Source organism: Hemiscyllium ocellatum, chromosome 16, assembly GCF_020745735.1.
Source record: "Hemiscyllium ocellatum isolate sHemOce1 chromosome 16, sHemOce1.pat.X.cur, whole genome shotgun sequence".
Lineage (NCBI taxonomy): Eukaryota > Metazoa > Chordata > Chondrichthyes > Orectolobiformes > Hemiscylliidae > Hemiscyllium > Hemiscyllium ocellatum.
The window spans coordinates 17,534,041-17,550,104 of NC_083416.1; the positions used below are offsets into that span (position 1 = coordinate 17,534,041).

The 16,064-nt window shown below is 41.7% G+C and overlaps 1 protein-coding gene across 1 annotated transcript in view; it reads right to left on the reverse strand.

Annotated features, from left to right (window-relative positions):
- Positions 1 to 5,859: 5,859 nt before the first annotated feature.
- lcp2a (lymphocyte cytosolic protein 2a) overlaps positions 5,860 to 16,064 on the reverse strand; it is a 174,026-nt gene continuing 163,821 nt past the window's right edge. Inside the window, exons 19-22 of the mRNA XM_060837487.1 lie at positions 12,337 to 12,437; positions 10,970 to 11,044; positions 8,004 to 8,159; positions 5,860 to 7,239 (exon numbers count right to left, since the gene is read on the reverse strand). Coding sequence (XP_060693470.1) covers positions 7,114 to 7,239; positions 8,004 to 8,159; positions 10,970 to 11,044; positions 12,337 to 12,437 — 458 coding nt within the window. The 3' untranslated portion in view covers positions 5,860 to 7,113. The remainder of the gene's footprint in view (positions 7,240 to 8,003; positions 8,160 to 10,969; positions 11,045 to 12,336; positions 12,438 to 16,064) is intronic.

Consider the following 16,064-nt stretch of genomic DNA (forward strand, 5'->3'; position numbering starts at 1 on the left):
CAGAGGTTCATCCCAAGAAAAGAAAGATTATCTGGGGAAGGATTAGACAGCCACGGCTGACAAAGGAAGTCAGGAAATCTATTAAAGAAAAAGAGAGATCCTATGAAGTGGCCAAGAGCAGTGGGAAGGCTACAAAAACAGAGGATAACAAAGAGAGAAATAAGGAAGAAGAGGATCAAATATGAAGGTAGGCTAGCCAGTAATATTAGAAATGATAGAAAAAGTTTCTTTCAATACATAAGAAACAAACGACAGGCAAAAGTAGACATTGGGGCACTTCAAACTGATGCTGAAAGCCTAGTGATGGGAGATAAGGAAATAGCAGGAGAACTTAACAAGTACCTTGCATCAGTCTTCATAGTGGAAGACATGAGTAATATCCCAACAATTAAAGGGAGTTAGGGGACTGAGTTGAGTATGGTTGCCATTACAAAAGAGAAGGTGCTAGAAAAGCTAAAAGGACTTAAAATTGATAAATCTCTTGGCCCCGATGGACTATGTCTACTGCCCTGCCCTCAATCTTCCTGGTCACTTCATCAAAGAACTCGAACAAATTATGAAGGGAATAGGTAAGATAGACATAGAGAAGATATTTCCACTGGCAGGTGAAACTAGGACAAGAGGGCATAGCCTTAAAATTAGAGGGACCAAATTGACAAGGAACATCTTCACACAAAGGTTTGTGAATCTATAGAATTCCATGCCCAGTGATGTAGTTGAGGCTTCCTCATTGAATGTTTTTAAAGCGAAGACAGATATTTTTTGAACAGTCAAGGAAATAAAGGTTATAGTGAGAGGGTAGGTAAGTGGAGCTGAGGCCACTAGAAGATCTTGTTGAATGGCAGAGCAGGCTTGTAGGGTCAGATGGCCTATTCCTGCTCCTAATGCTTATGTTCTTATAGACAGGAAAAGTTTAGAAGGATATGGGCCAAGTGCAGAGAAATGGGATTAGCATGGATGGACATTTTTGTCAGCATAGACCAGTTTGAGCCGAAGTGCCTGTCTCCATGCTATAGGATTCTATAACATCAATGTATACCAACAACAATCATATCATCAAGGCACAGACACAAGAATATTCCATTTACAAAACACTTTCTCATCATCACAAGATGACCCAGAGCACCTAACAGCCAATGAAGTACTATTTGAGGTGCAGAGAATGTTGTGATGTCAGAAACAAGGTCGCCAATGTGAACACAGCTAACTTGTGCCACAGAGAATATGTTAAAAACAGATAACTTATTTTTGTTGTAATGGTTTAGGAGTAAGTATTGATCCAGCAGAACTCTTTTGTTCTTCTTTTAAATAATATCAGGCGATCTTTTAGGTCCACTTGTGAGAATAACTGAAGCTTCAGTTTAATGTTTCATTGAAAGACCAATTCTGACAGAGTAGCCTGACTGTCTGTACTGCTGTGGTGTGCCAGCCTGATTCATGTACTTTAGTCTCTAGAATGGGACTTCTTTAATCTACAGCATTGACACTCAGAGACAATAATAGAATCCCTACCATTTTGAAATAGGCCCTTCAGCCTGAGAAGTCCACACCGACTGCCTGAACAGTAACCCACCCAGACCCACTCCCCTATCCTATATTTTACTTCTGACTAATGCACCTAACCTACACATCCCTGAACACTATGGGCAATTTCACATGGCCAGTTCACCTAATCTGTACATCTTTGTGATTGTGGGAGGAAACTAGAGCACACAGAGGAAACTACCGCAGACACGGAGAACTTACAAACTCCACGCAGACAGTCACCCAAGGTTTGAATTGAACCCAGGTCCCTGGTGCTGTGAGGCAGCAGTGCTAACCGCTAAGTCACCATGCTGCCCCCAAGAGTCCCATGATTGATACCTCATGATAATATCAGAGAATTCTTAAAAAAATCTATTCGAAAGAATTACCAATTCATCTAAAAAGAACTGGCTTCAAAGGTGGGCCATGGAGCTGAATTAAAAAAAACTACAATGTAAAGGATTAATGTGACGATGCTTTTACATAATTGAGATTACATGATTAATGCAAGCTCACATTACTGACTTGGAGATGGTCCTCTCCAGCAGCCTTGAAGGAGAGGTGGAAACTTAACCTATATTAGTGATAAACATGCATTAAATGTTAATATCATTTGGAATTTGATTTTTTCAAACAAAAGCAGATGATTTTATAATAGTAGCTGTATTCCTAAAGACCAGAAAGTCACTTGGAATAGTGATGTGACTCATCATTTGACTAAAAGCCTGTGATTCAGTTAAAGTGCCTAGCAAGATATCGTCTTGTTAATTGATGGAATGTCTATTTTCTTAAGCTTATGACAGAGGGAAAACAGACCAAAGGTCACTAGCTTTATTTTGACTTCAGTTCAGAACAACCAGGAGTTCAATTTAGAAGATAGGTTTATGGTTCAGAAGAAGTTACTCCAGAAGAAGGGTTTTAGTTTGTTAAGACTCCAAGCTGAGGTTAGGCCACCAGTCCAAGTAGGACAACTGGAAAGATCATGTTAGGGAAGGAAATGAAAGAGTTGAGAGAGCAGTGATATTTTTCTGGGATGGAGAAACTTTAAAAGACATTGGTGGGAAACAGGTTGAAACGTTTTCTTCCAATGAAGAGTCACCGAAACATTAACTCAAAACTCTGCTTTTTTCCCCATAGTTGCTGCCAGATCTACTGAGTTTTGCCAGCAACTTCTGTTTTTGTTTCAGATGCCCAGTATCTGCAGGTTTTTTTTTGCTTTATGAAACCTTTTGTTGCTGTTTATGTTAGTATCTTAGTAAAATATCTTACATATATCTAGCTTTTTCTTCTGCTTGTGCAATAAACTTGTGTTCTTTTGTTAAGAGACATTTTTGATCCCATGTAGTATATTTCAATGGTTAACCAACAAGATAATGGTAAAAATTAAACTTTTGACCTATCTGGTTCCATTCTGGTTTCTGATGTTTCCAAAATTATCATTAGCTGCGATCATAATAATAGTTTTACTATGCTTAAATAAAATGGTAATGTTGACCCTACATCAAAACATTCATGCAATATTTATCAAGCTCTCTGTCTCCGTGACCCAATCTGGTTTGGAATATTACACAAGAGGGAGGTGTTCTGTAGAATCTGATTAGTAAATGTCTACCTGTATAATTCAAGCCCACAGCACACTACTAAGTGTCAGACCATCTTCAGTATCTTAAAGATGATTCTTTACCATATTTTTCAATTTACTTCAACAGGAGGTTAATATTGTATTTCATTCCTGCTAAGGGCTTTTGCCCAAAATGTCAATTCTCCTGCTCCTCGGCTGCTGCCTGACTTGCTGTGCTTTTTCAGTACCACATTCTCAACTCTGATCTCCAGCATCTGCAGTCCTCACTTTCTCCTAATATTGTACTGTCAAGCACAGCAGAGAATTTGGCTTGTCTCTGAAAATAGTCATGGTGAGCACAATGAAACTTCTGCTGTTTTCTCTTCTAAATGTTTGCTTGTGGCTAACACACCCTGTGCTGTTCATTGACTTTACTCATCATTAGGGGAAAAAAAGGTGAGGTCTGCAGATGCTGGAGATCAGAGCTGAAAATGTGTTGCTGGTTAAAGCACAGCAGGTTAGGCAGCATCCAAGGAACAGGAAATTCGACGTTTCGGGCCAGAGCCCTTCCTGATGAAGGGCTCTGGCTCGAAACGTTGAATTTCCTGTTCCTTGGATGCTGCCTAACCTGCTGTGCTTTAACCAGCAACACATTTTCAGCTCATCATTAGGGGAATTGACATCATGTGGCTCACATTACTGCATCAAAGGGAGAGGTACATTATGGCCATATTCACGTGGATGATGGCCCAGGTGCTACAGCAAAGATTTTAGTTAACACTGTTCAAAGGACGTTGACAAAGGAGACCATGACATTCCAGCAATTAATCAGTAGGATTACTGAGGCCCTGTTCATTTCAGAAAACCAGTCGGAGAAGGAACAAATTTGAGTTAATCTTTTTACACTTACATATTTATTTACAGAATTGTATTTCACAAGCAAACACGTCCTAACCCTACAGTCCCAGTTTTAGACGGAATCTGTAAACCTGAAATTAAAAACACAAAATGCATTGAGATACTAAAATAAGCAAAAGCACAGACAAATAGACATGAAGAGGTGATCTTTGTATGTATTATGTAGTCATTTAATTTATGTGACTGGAATATACATTCTCTGGCGGTTTATATTGTCACGTTGTTAATCTTGTTGTTCCCAGTACATAGGAAGATGGTTGTGGTTGTTGGTGGTCAGTCATCTCAGCTCCAGGATATCTCTGCAGGAGTTCCTCAGGATAGTGTCCTAGGCCCAGCCATCTTCAGCTGCTTCATCAATGACTTTCCATTATAATGGGATGTTTACTGATGACTACACCCAATATTGAGTACAATTCACAAATCCTCAAATATTTACTGCTTATCCACCACCACCCCCCCACCCACCTCCACCATGCCACCCCCAACCCCCACCAACCCACACCCCGCCCCAACCCTATCTTCTACATATAAACCAAACTTTTCCTAGCTATCACTAGTTCTGGGGAAGGGTCACTGAACTCAATGTTAATTCTGATTTCTCTACACAGATGCCACCAGACTTACTGAGCTTTTCCAGTAACCTACATTTTTGTTCCTCAAGATATTGAAGCAATCCATGTTCAAATACAGCAAATCCTTTCTCTCTTAAATGGCCAAGTGACACTTGTGCATGCAAGTGTCAGCAATGATCACCTCCAAAAACAGAAAATCTAACCATTATCCATCAGTGTTCAATGGTATTGCAATCGCTGAATTACCCTACTACCAACATCCTGGGGCATTACCATTGACCAGAAACTGAACTGGACTAGTCATATAAATACTGTGGCTAGAACAGTATGTCAGTAGCTAAAGATCCTACAGTGAGGAACTCACCTCATGACTCCCAAAGTCTGACCACCATCTGACATGAGCTAGGAGTGTGTTTGAATACCTGGATGAGTACAGCTCCAACAATACTCAAGAAGTTTGACACCATCCAGGACACAGTGGCCCATTCAACTAGTACCTCATCCACTCCATTTACCATCGACACTCCATTGGAGCAATACATACCATCTCCAAGATCACCCAGACTCCTTAGACAGCACCTTCCAAACCCACATGCCTACCATCTAAAAGGACAAGGGGAATAGATGCATTGGAACACCACCAGCTACAAGCTCCCCTCACCATCCAGACTTGGAAATGTATTCCATTCCTGGAGTCCCTCTGGAATGGAATTCTGGAATACCCTCACGAATGGCATTGTACATAGACTGCAGCCATTTAAGAAGGTAACTCACCTCCACCTTCTCAAAGCCAACTAGAGATTGGCAATAAATGCTGACCCAGCCAACAACACTCCATCCCATCAATGAATTTGAAAGAAAGGTGCCTAAGAAACAAAACTACACCATGTTTTATGTGAACATTATAAAGTTATAGCATACCTATATTGTAAAGTTGAAGTTGCAATTGTCATACCAGACCATAGAGCTGTTCTCTGAGATCACTGGTCATGGTTTAACTTGAAGGTTATCATGCCATGGATGAGGGGAGAGGTTCAGAAGGAGAGTCCTTCATGTCAGTTTGGGACATTGAAGATCAAGAACTAATTCACATCATTGACCTACTTTTGAAGTTTCGTAGAATATCAATACTGAGAAAATCCATAGGGCAGTGGAAATACAGTAAATTACTGTTTATTATAATTCTCAGAATTATTTTGTACACAACAATGGTCTGGTAGTCCAACTTTGTATAGTGATCTGAGTAATAGACAACTGCAATTATTAAAATACCAGGGAGAAAGATTGAAAAAATTATGTTTTTTATAAACTTGCAAATACAATATTTGTTATTTGATGAATTGAAATGTGAGCCATTGTGACAAGCTTCATCAAATGTCTGTTTGTAATATGTACTTCAGGCCAACTCCGGTGACATCAAGTTGACTCTTGGTTTGCCCTGTGACATTCTGGACACTGATACTTGAAGCAATATTCTCCTGGCTTATTTAGTCTTTTTAATCAAAAAACACTCTGAGCAGGCATTTGCTTAAGATAAAATTTATAGTGCAATATGTTTTAGATAAAACTAGTTGTGCTGAAATGCTTTTGTGATTGATATTGAGATGCTGAGTGGCTCTATTTATTGTGACATTCTTGTGACCCCTGATGTATAAAAAGTAAGAGCTGTACCTTTTACAATAAAATGTCAAGGCAAATGTTAAAAGTTAAGCATTCGGTCACGTAAACATAGTCTTAGCCTACCCACTGTAGTTTAACTGCTCATGAAGCGGATGTATCTCTCCCAAACACTACCATCTAACCCAGTTCATGCTTTCCAGAGAGAAATATGTGCGGGAGTGGGGGAAGAGACCAACGTGTTCAAGGGGGCAATGTGTTCCGGAGTGGTCAGTGTGTCATGGAGGGCTGGGATGCTCAGTTTATTTTGGAATGGGGGGGGGGGGGGCAGGGGAGGGGAGGGAGGTGGTGTATGTTCAGGAGGGGTCACCATGTCTCAACTGGGACTGTACAGAGGATTTGAGGTGGGATCAGAATGTTTGGGGGAGGGGGAGGGGTTGGTGTGTTCGGAGTGAGGGAACAGTCTGCTGACAAGAGTTATCGTGTTTTAGGGAAGTCAGTGTGCTTGGTGAGCACAGTGTGTTCCGCCAGGGAGGTTCCGTGTTTTTGGGGCGGGGGAGTCACTGTGTTCGGAGGGGGGGGTCAATGTATTCGGGGTAGGTGGTGACCAGTGTGTTCAGTGGGACCAATGGGACAGAAGGGGCAATGTGTTTGGGAGGAGAAATCAGATAGCAGACAAGTTTGTTTGGAGACCAATATCTAATCCTAAGATGGGGTGAATGCCATCATCGATAGCTGTCAGTAAAGCAGTAAGATAGGCTTTGTCACATTTTGACCACAATATAATACAGAGCACATCAAGGGACCCACATAAGACTATACAGATTCTCCTTTCCCTATAAAGGATCACTATACAGGTTCATTACTGGTTGTACTTCAAATTGCCTGTAATTCAGGTCCATCTAAAGCGAGTTGCAGTATTTATTGACCAGCTGGATATGTTAACACACACTGATTCCTGTGTACTCCGCTAGGATCTTTACCATCAATCAGTAAAAGTGGTGTCTGTGAGTGGTACTCAATAATCTCTGTCACCGACCTGAAGTTCTGTGGAAAGAATCAAAAGGTTTAACTGTCACATCTGCATTGCAAAAGGAAAAACTTAGGAACTAAGTTGGATTTAAGCAGTCTTTTTTAATCTTTAATCCTAATAAATCATTCGTTAAGTCTCAGTTGGACTACTGTCTCCCTCTCTGGGTACACTTTAGAAAGGATGTGAAGAGCTGGGGAAATGGTATTGGGGATGAGGGACTTCGGATATATTGCCAGAAAGGAAAAGTTGCAGTTATTTGCCTAGGAGCAGAGAAAGGTAGGGAGAAGATTTAATTGACAAATTCAAAACTGAGACCATTTTTGATGGAGTTTCCAGAAATAACCTCTTTTAAAATACCAAGAACAGAAACATGACGCTGCAGGTTTGCTTTCACACTGATCAGGACCGTGTGCAAGAATGCCAAACTTCAAACAATCACAATAGTTTGTTAAACATGGACAAAGGGTGCTGATTGGTTGGCTTGGTAACTCTGATTGTTCATGGCAATGCCTCAGCCAATATATTTTCAATAGCTGAAAGATCAGTAACTGGGGGAACAAATTGTAGTTGGAGAGGTGAGGAGAATGTTTTACACAATGAAGAGTTATGAATTTGAATGTACTTAGTGTGGTGACAAAGTTGATTTAGTCAGGACTTTCAATTGGAAATCAGATAAGTATTTGAAGAAATATGTGTACTCATATTAGTAGTCATGGACATTGAAATTAATCAGGTTATTGAATAGTACGCTGAGAACAAAAGAAACTTTTCAACTTACTTCCCTTCCTCTCAGTCCTGTTCCCAATAAGAATACATCCGTGGTCTCCTGATAACGGATTGGAATGTTGTATACTTTGTATCCAAACAGTACCATCAGGACATAGGGCTGCTCATTGTTTCTACGTGAGCTGTCTCTCACTAAGAAAGTACCATCCTGTAAAATAGAGTACATGAGTGAGCTGTATAATATCACAAGATTGAGCAAGCATTAACTGCAAAAGAATGCAGTTGATTCTGCTATAACATAGCAGTTCTGTTCTCGTGCAATCCCATGTTATAAGAAAATTGCATATTAGGAGCACCATTTAAATGAATGGGGCCAGAATCGCATTATAACCAATACAGACTTTCAAAGTTTGTGCTTAAGAAAAAGTGTCTTCAATTCGTCAATCATGCTATAGCGAACTAGCATTAACGAAAAGCGTGCTAAAGCAAAATGACCTGTGTTCAATATTTTAAAAACAAGATATCAGGTATTCATTACTCAATCTTCCATGCTGTTAGTCTGGAATGAGTGAGTTACATTTTTATGACAAATGCAGAAACTCAGCAGATTTGGCAGCAACTGTGCAGAGAGAAACAGAGTTCAGGTTGTAAGTCTGATGTGACTCTTCTTCAGAAGTATGGTTTTGAATTTAAACAAGGTGAATTATGAACTTCTGCTCCTATGTCTACTGGTCTTAACCTGTAAAGCCAATAATCTTGAAAATGACTGCTTAACTATCAATAATCCATCATCTACTCAGCACAAACAATCCGGGACTGATCTGTATATCTTGTAACATTTATCTTTTATTGGATTCTAATCTCTGTGAAACATAGAATATAGAAACTATTCAGCCCCTCAAGGCAATCTGCATTCAATATGAACGCGGCTGTTCTCAATGCCATATTCCCATTTTCTCCCCACACTCTTTGATGATTTTAGAATCTAAAGACTTATCTACCTCTTTCTTGAATATATTCAGTGTTTTGCTCTCCAGAACCTTCTATACTAGAGGATTCCACAAGTTTACAACCCTCTAAATGAAGAAATGTTTCCACATCTCAGTCCTAAATGGTCTGTGCCTTGAGACTGTGACCACATGTGGGCTATAGTGAGGAATTTGGGAACATTGAGTGAGATGCGAAGTGAGGCCCTTCTCAACCAAAATATTGTATTTTCAAACCAAGTCTTGGGTGTTGAGATAAGATTTTCTCTCGTGAGCAACCAAAGTCCTTTTAACATGGATGATCGCTCGTTATCATCCTCATTGTTGTATAAGCTCACCTTATTGATATGCACAGTCTCATTCTCCCACCCACTGGACAGAACTTAGATGCCGAGAATTCCTGAAATGAAAGTCTGAGTGGGTACCTGCAACTCCAGCTCACCACTTGCTCCTCTGGACTTCTATCTTGGACACTTGGCACCACCATCTCAGGAGGCGATAAACATACGCAAGCCCCTATCCACATATGTTGGCAATTGGTTACATACAAGTCTCTATGTACCCTCATGGCACATCTCCGGCACTTGCAATGTGGTCTGTCTTTCAGTGCTGCATTTTGGAATGCATTGGCATATTGTTCTAATGAGTGCAGAAGCAGGCACTGAAATCAAACTGGATCGGGCTGCATCTCAGTGCTGCTGTCTGAGTGCTCACTCACTGTGAGTCTGTTTGGATGCTCGTAGCACTTCTATCTTGCCTTGCCTTTTAGTACAGAAAAAGATTTGTGCACCTTGTTATAGCAGTGGTCAGTCAGCATTGAACACATTGCTGTGTGGACACCTTGCTATGTCAATGTTGTAACTACACCACGTGCTAAGTAAATAAGCAGCAAATTTCTACATGCTTCAACCAAACAGCCTTGTGTCAAAGTCTGAGGGGAATAGTCCTCAGTCAAGACCAGGGAAGCACCCTTCAGTCAGAGGGTCCCAGCATGTTAGATTAAGGTCAGGACCCTTCCTCATCAATCTGAATGGCTCTTGTTGTGGGCTGTTTTCTCCTGGAATGAAAGAGAGGGAGGGATTGAGTGTAATGAAAGTGGGTGGCACAGTGTTAGTGTTGCTGTAGGTGGCAGGAAGGTGATTAGGTGTTGGATGTAACACAGATGCCATGCAGGTTTAGCAGTGAGGGAGGCTGAGGGTGGGAAGTGTCAGGAGATGTTGTTGGAGTAGTGTGAGCGGAGTGAATTGAAACTCTCACCTCGGCGTGAAATGGGTGCTGTAGTGAACTCACAGTGAGTGAGAGGGAGCAAGGAGATGATGAAGGCATTTATCCCAGTTGAGCAGAGAAGGTAATGAACCTTCTTTCTACACGACTGGTGTTCCTCTGGGTGATTGAGATCACACAGACCTGGGTGACATCCTCAAACCCGGCTAGCAGGATTGAGTATTGTGGCCTTCTTTGTTGATCCTGGGAAAGGAGGATGTCCATCCTCTGCACCACACTGACCACCATGGTCCCCAGGTCTCTGTCTACAAAACAGTGCACAAATTTCCCTTTATCTGCCTTGACCTTGGCAAATAACTCTAACCACGTCGGACAGCTCTGGAATGCCAGCAACTGACAAAGTACACAATTGTCTATTAAAGGGGAAGCGATGGCCTAATGGTATATCATGAGACCATTAATCTAGACACCCAGATAATGCCCGGAATCCCAGATTTGAAACCACAATTAAGCCTCAATGCTGTTAGAGAGGTGAGTCCAGGATTTTAAGCCGGTGACACTGAAGGAACAGCAATATACAGAGGAACCTCAATTATCCGGCATTTGATTATCCGAATGTTCGATTATCCGAACAAAATTCTCCCCGCCCAAGTCGACCGGATAATCAAGGTTCCTCTGTATTTCTAAGTCAGAATGGTGAGTGGTTTGGAAGGGAACTGGTAGGATTTTTGTTAAGACTAATATTTTATAAATTGCGATGGCTAAGGCTGATGTTCATGTTTCTTAAAGGAACAGAAGCTCTCATTACCTTATTAATGTTTCGAAGAGCTGCTTCAGCTTCTGTTCGACCAATATCACTCACATACCATTCCCTGGACAAACTCTGAAACACAAGAATCAATCTGAGAAACTGTGCAACTGAGAGTTTATAAAAATGATCAGACAGACAGACTCAAGACACAACAACAACAGAATTGCAACAGTAAAGTGGTCTGTTGGTCCATTTCCCTGCACTTATTTGCTTCAGACTGATGGTGTTCACCCAGGATGGTGTTTTGGCACGTTGTGTGTGGATCCAAATGTAAATGAGCCCTGTATATTAAATGAGCAGTAACTACTGACATTTACAATTAAGCAGAAAGCAATGTCACTCCCTCCTCTATTGCTGATGAAGCTATTGCTAGTACTGTCCACTCACAGGGCTTTGGTAGCAATAAACTGGTAAACAAGGCATTTGCAAAACACTGATCAAATCTCCCAGTCAAAGCCATTGGTGAGACCCTCCCCTGCGAGGTTGTGTTTATCAGGAGACTGTGAAAAGAGAAAACAAGGAAGAAGTTACATTTTAACAGCACCTTTCATTGCACCAGGATACAGAGTGGGGTTTGTAGGGTGGCAAATGGGTGAAGGAGGGGACAGAGTGATGGGTGCATGAGGATCAGACTGGTGGGTGGGAAGTAATGATGGCCAGTGAAGGGAAAGGATAGAGTCCAGGTTGATGAGAATGATGGTTGAGTGAGGCGATGAAGGGATAAAGTCCCGCATGGTTGAGGAGGTAGGATGGCAAGTGAATAGGGTGGTAAATGAGGGAGTGTGGTGGAAGGTGGTATAAGGAATGAGGTAGCAAGTAGATATTGGGTTCTCCAAGGTTGTGGCAGGGTCAGGTCTGTGGAGAAAATGGAGGTCTGGTAGTGGGGTTACAACTGAGTGGAGTTGCCAGGGGTGCATGTTTATGTGGATAGCAAGCTATGTAATTAGAATGGCCACCCAGGAGTTAGAAGTAGTGTTAAATTCTCTTATATTTCATGTGTAACTATCTGGGTAAGTCAGTCAGAACCCTACAAAGTCTTGTACTCAAATTGAGAGGAGCAGCTGGGATCTTTTCAGAGGGTTCCAGATGAATGGTAATTGTTTATCAGAGGTTTACATTTCCCAGGCAATTCCCTCACATCATTGCATCAGTCTTGCTAGAGGTCCTGATGTGCATCTTTCAAGGTATGTCCAGTCTCTGACCCTCTGACTACCATAAGATCTGGGCCATTATCTTTTGAGTGACCCAGCTACTGGGAACAGGTGATAGACGGTTGGTGCTGCTGCTATTTGGGGTGAACAGTGAATACAATAAATGTAAAAATGTAAGAGAATGATCATCAATATAGTGTACTGTTTCCCTACCTGTTCATGTGGTGCTGGTGGAATTGGCCGTCCTTTATTGACTGGTAAAGGCAAAGGTGGTCTGGGGTCACTTGGACCTCTTGAGAAAGATTGGTTGGTTTCTGTGGACACAAAACAAAGTCAGTTGATCACATTGTGGTGGTGTCGTCACAGAACAACTGTTGAACTGATACAAACCACAACAACAAAGCAGATATGTTTTTCATAGGATCATATGACACAGAAGGAGACCATTCAGCTCATAGAGCCTGTTCTGTTTCTCTGATGATGTTTTCCAATAGCTGCATTTGTTTTTATCCCATGACAATTTTTTTTTCCTTTTCATGCTTCTAATTTTCATTTTTAAGTCCCACCACCCTCTTAGATTATATGAACTCGCTGTCAAAAAATTATCACCCTACCTCCCATTTGTCAACAGTGAATACAATAAATGCAAAAAGTAAAAGCTAGGAAAACTCAATAAGGGAGAACAGGTGAAAAGGATATGTTGAGATGAAGAAAGATGGAGGGAGGCTGTTGTGGAGCATAAACATCCAGCATGAAGAAGAGTGCTGAATGGTCTGTTTCCTTGCTGCACATTTGTGTGCTCTGGTTACCAAACTTCCCATCAGTGGAAGGTTTTTCTTATTTCCTCCACCTAAACATTCACAAACCTGATCTTACTAACAGCACAACAGGTGCATCAGCAGCACATGGACTGCAGCAGGTCAAGAAAGCAAGTCATCACCACCTTCTCAAAAGCAACTGGGAAAAGGGGGGAGGTAGCAATATGAACAGCGATGGCCATTTGACAAGAATGAATTTCTAAAATTCATAACGGGCAGTCCCGGGTTGCAGACAGGTTCTGTTCAGCAGCCTGTTTGTAATTTTATTTGTATGCAACTTGTAACACAATGCAAAGCAATGTAAAGCAGCTGTTCCTAAGGACAGAAAATGTTCACCACTCTTACACCTCTGTTTGGGTTTGCACTTATAAATCCAAAGTTCGTAAGTTGGATATTTATAAACTGGGACTCCCTCTATTTTACTTTTTCCTGGCTCCCCTTCAAATACACAATTTGGCCATCTCCCTGAACCAGATCTGGAAGAAATTTTGAGGTGGCTATATGAAGCACCCCTCATGATGTGATGTTTCTGACTCATCTGTTCTTCTCCTTGCTGCCCTGAGACAGTGATGGCTCTTTGCTTGATAATGTTTTAACCTCCAACACTGACTCCAAATAGTTCTGATTCATTTAATTGTCATGACAACGTTGACTGACCACTTCCTCACAAGGAGCCTGACTCTGTCCTCAGTTGTAAAGCCAGCAAAGAACTGATGGATAAAGACGGAGTCCAGGAACTCTATCAATGTAAGTTGTTGTTGCATAGAGAGGAGCATCATAAATTATGATTTCTGAATGGTTTTTAGACATAGAGTCATAGAGATGTACAGCATGGAAACAGACCCTTTGGTCCAACCCGTCCATGCCGACCAGATATCCCAACCCAATCTAGTCCCATTTGCCAGCACCCGGCCCATATCCCTCCAAACCCTTCCTATTCATATACCCATCCAAATGCCTCTTAAATGTTGCATCTGTACCAGCCTCCACCACATCCTCTGGCAGCTCATTCCATACACGCACCACCCTCTGCATGAAAAAGTTGCCCCTTAGATCTCTTTTATATCTTTTCCCTCTCACCCGAAACCTATGCCCTCTAGTTCTGGACTCCCCAACCCCAGGGAAAAGACTTTGTCTATTTATCCTATCCATGCCCCTCTTAATTTTGTAAACCTCTATAAGGTCACCCATCAGCCTCTGATGCTCCAGGGAAAACAGCCCCAGCCTGTTCAGCCTCTCCCTGTAGCTCAGATCCTCCAACCCTGGCAACATTCTTGTAAATCTTTTCTGAACCCTTTCAAGTTTCACAACATCTTTCTGATAGGAAGGAGACCAGAATTGCATGCAATATCCCAACAGTGGCCTAACCAATGTCCTGTACAGCCACAACATGACCTCCCAACTCCTATACTCAATACTCTGTCCAATAAAGGAAAGCATACCAAACGCCTTTTTCACTATCCTGTCTACCTGCGAGTCACTTTCAAGGAGTTATGAACCTGCACTCTAAGGTCTCTTTGTTCAGCAACACTCCCTAGGACCTTACCATTAAGTGTATAAGTCCTGCTAAGATTTGCTTTTCCAAAATGCAGCACCTTGCAATTATCTGAATTAAACTGCATCTGCCACAGCTCAGTCCATTGGCCCATCTGGTCCAGATCCTGTTGTAATCTGAGGTAACCCACTTCGGTGTCCACTACACCTCCAACTTTAGTGTCATCTGCAAACTTACTAACTGTACCTCTTATGCTCGCATCCAAATCATTTATGTAAATGACAAAAAGTAGAGGGCCCAGCACTGATCCTTGTGGCACTCCACTGGTCACAGGCCACCAGTCTGAAAAACAACTCTCCACCACCACACTCTGTCTTCTACCATTGTGCTAGTTCTGTATCCAAATGGCTAGTTCTCCCTGAATTCCATGAGATCTAATCTTGCTAATCAGTCTCCCATGGGGAACCTTGTTGAACGCCTTACTGAAGTCCATATAGATCACATCTACTGCTCTGCCCTCAATCTTCTTTATTACTTCTTCAAAAAACTCAATCAAGTTCGTGAGACATGTTTTCCCACGCACGAAGCCATGTTGACGATCCCGAATCAGTCCTTCCCTTTCCAAATACATGTACATCCTGTCCCTCAGGATTCTCGCCAACAACTTGCCCACCACTGAAGTTAGGCTCACCGGTCTATAGTTTTCTGGCTTGTCTTTACCGCCCATCTTAAACAGTGGCACCACGTTTGCCAATCTCCAGTCTTCCGGCACCTCACCAGTGACTATCGATGATACAAATATCTCAGCAAGAGGCCCAGCAATCACCTCTCTAGCTTCCCACAGAGTTCTTGGGTACACCTGATCAGGTCCTGGGGATTTATCTACATTTAACCATTTCAAGACATCCAGTACTTCCTCCAATGTAATCTGGACATTTTGAAAGATGCCACCATCTATTTCCATACAGTCTATATCTTCCATATCCTTTTCCACAGTAAATACTGATGCAAAATATTCATTTAGTATCTCCCCCATTTTCTGTGACTCCACACAAAGGCCGCCTTGCTGGTCTTTAGGGAGAGAATAGGGCCCTTTTGTCCTTAATATATTTATAAAAACCCTTTGGATTCTCCTTAATTCTATTTGCCAAAGCTATCTCATGTCACCATTTTGCCCTCCTGATTTCCCTCTTAAGTATACTCCTACTTTCTTTATACTCTTATAAGGATTCACTCGATCTATCCTGTCTATACCTGACATATACTTCCTTTGTCTTAACCAAACCTTCAATTTCTTTAGTCATCCAGCATTCCCTATAGCTACCAGCCTTCCCTTTCACCCTGATAGTGATATACTTTCTCTGGATTCTTGTCAACTCATTTCTGAAGGCTTCCCATTTTCTAGCCATCCCTTTACCTGCGAACATCTGCCTCCAATCAGCTTTCGAAAGTTCTAGCCTAATACCATCAAAATTGCCCTTTCTCCAATTTAGAACTTCAACTTTTAGATCTGGTCTATCCTTTTCCATCACTATTTTAAAACAAATAGAATTATGGTCACTGGCCCCAAAGTGCTCGCCCACTGACACCTCAGTCACCTGCCCTGCCTTATTTCCCAAGAGTAGGTC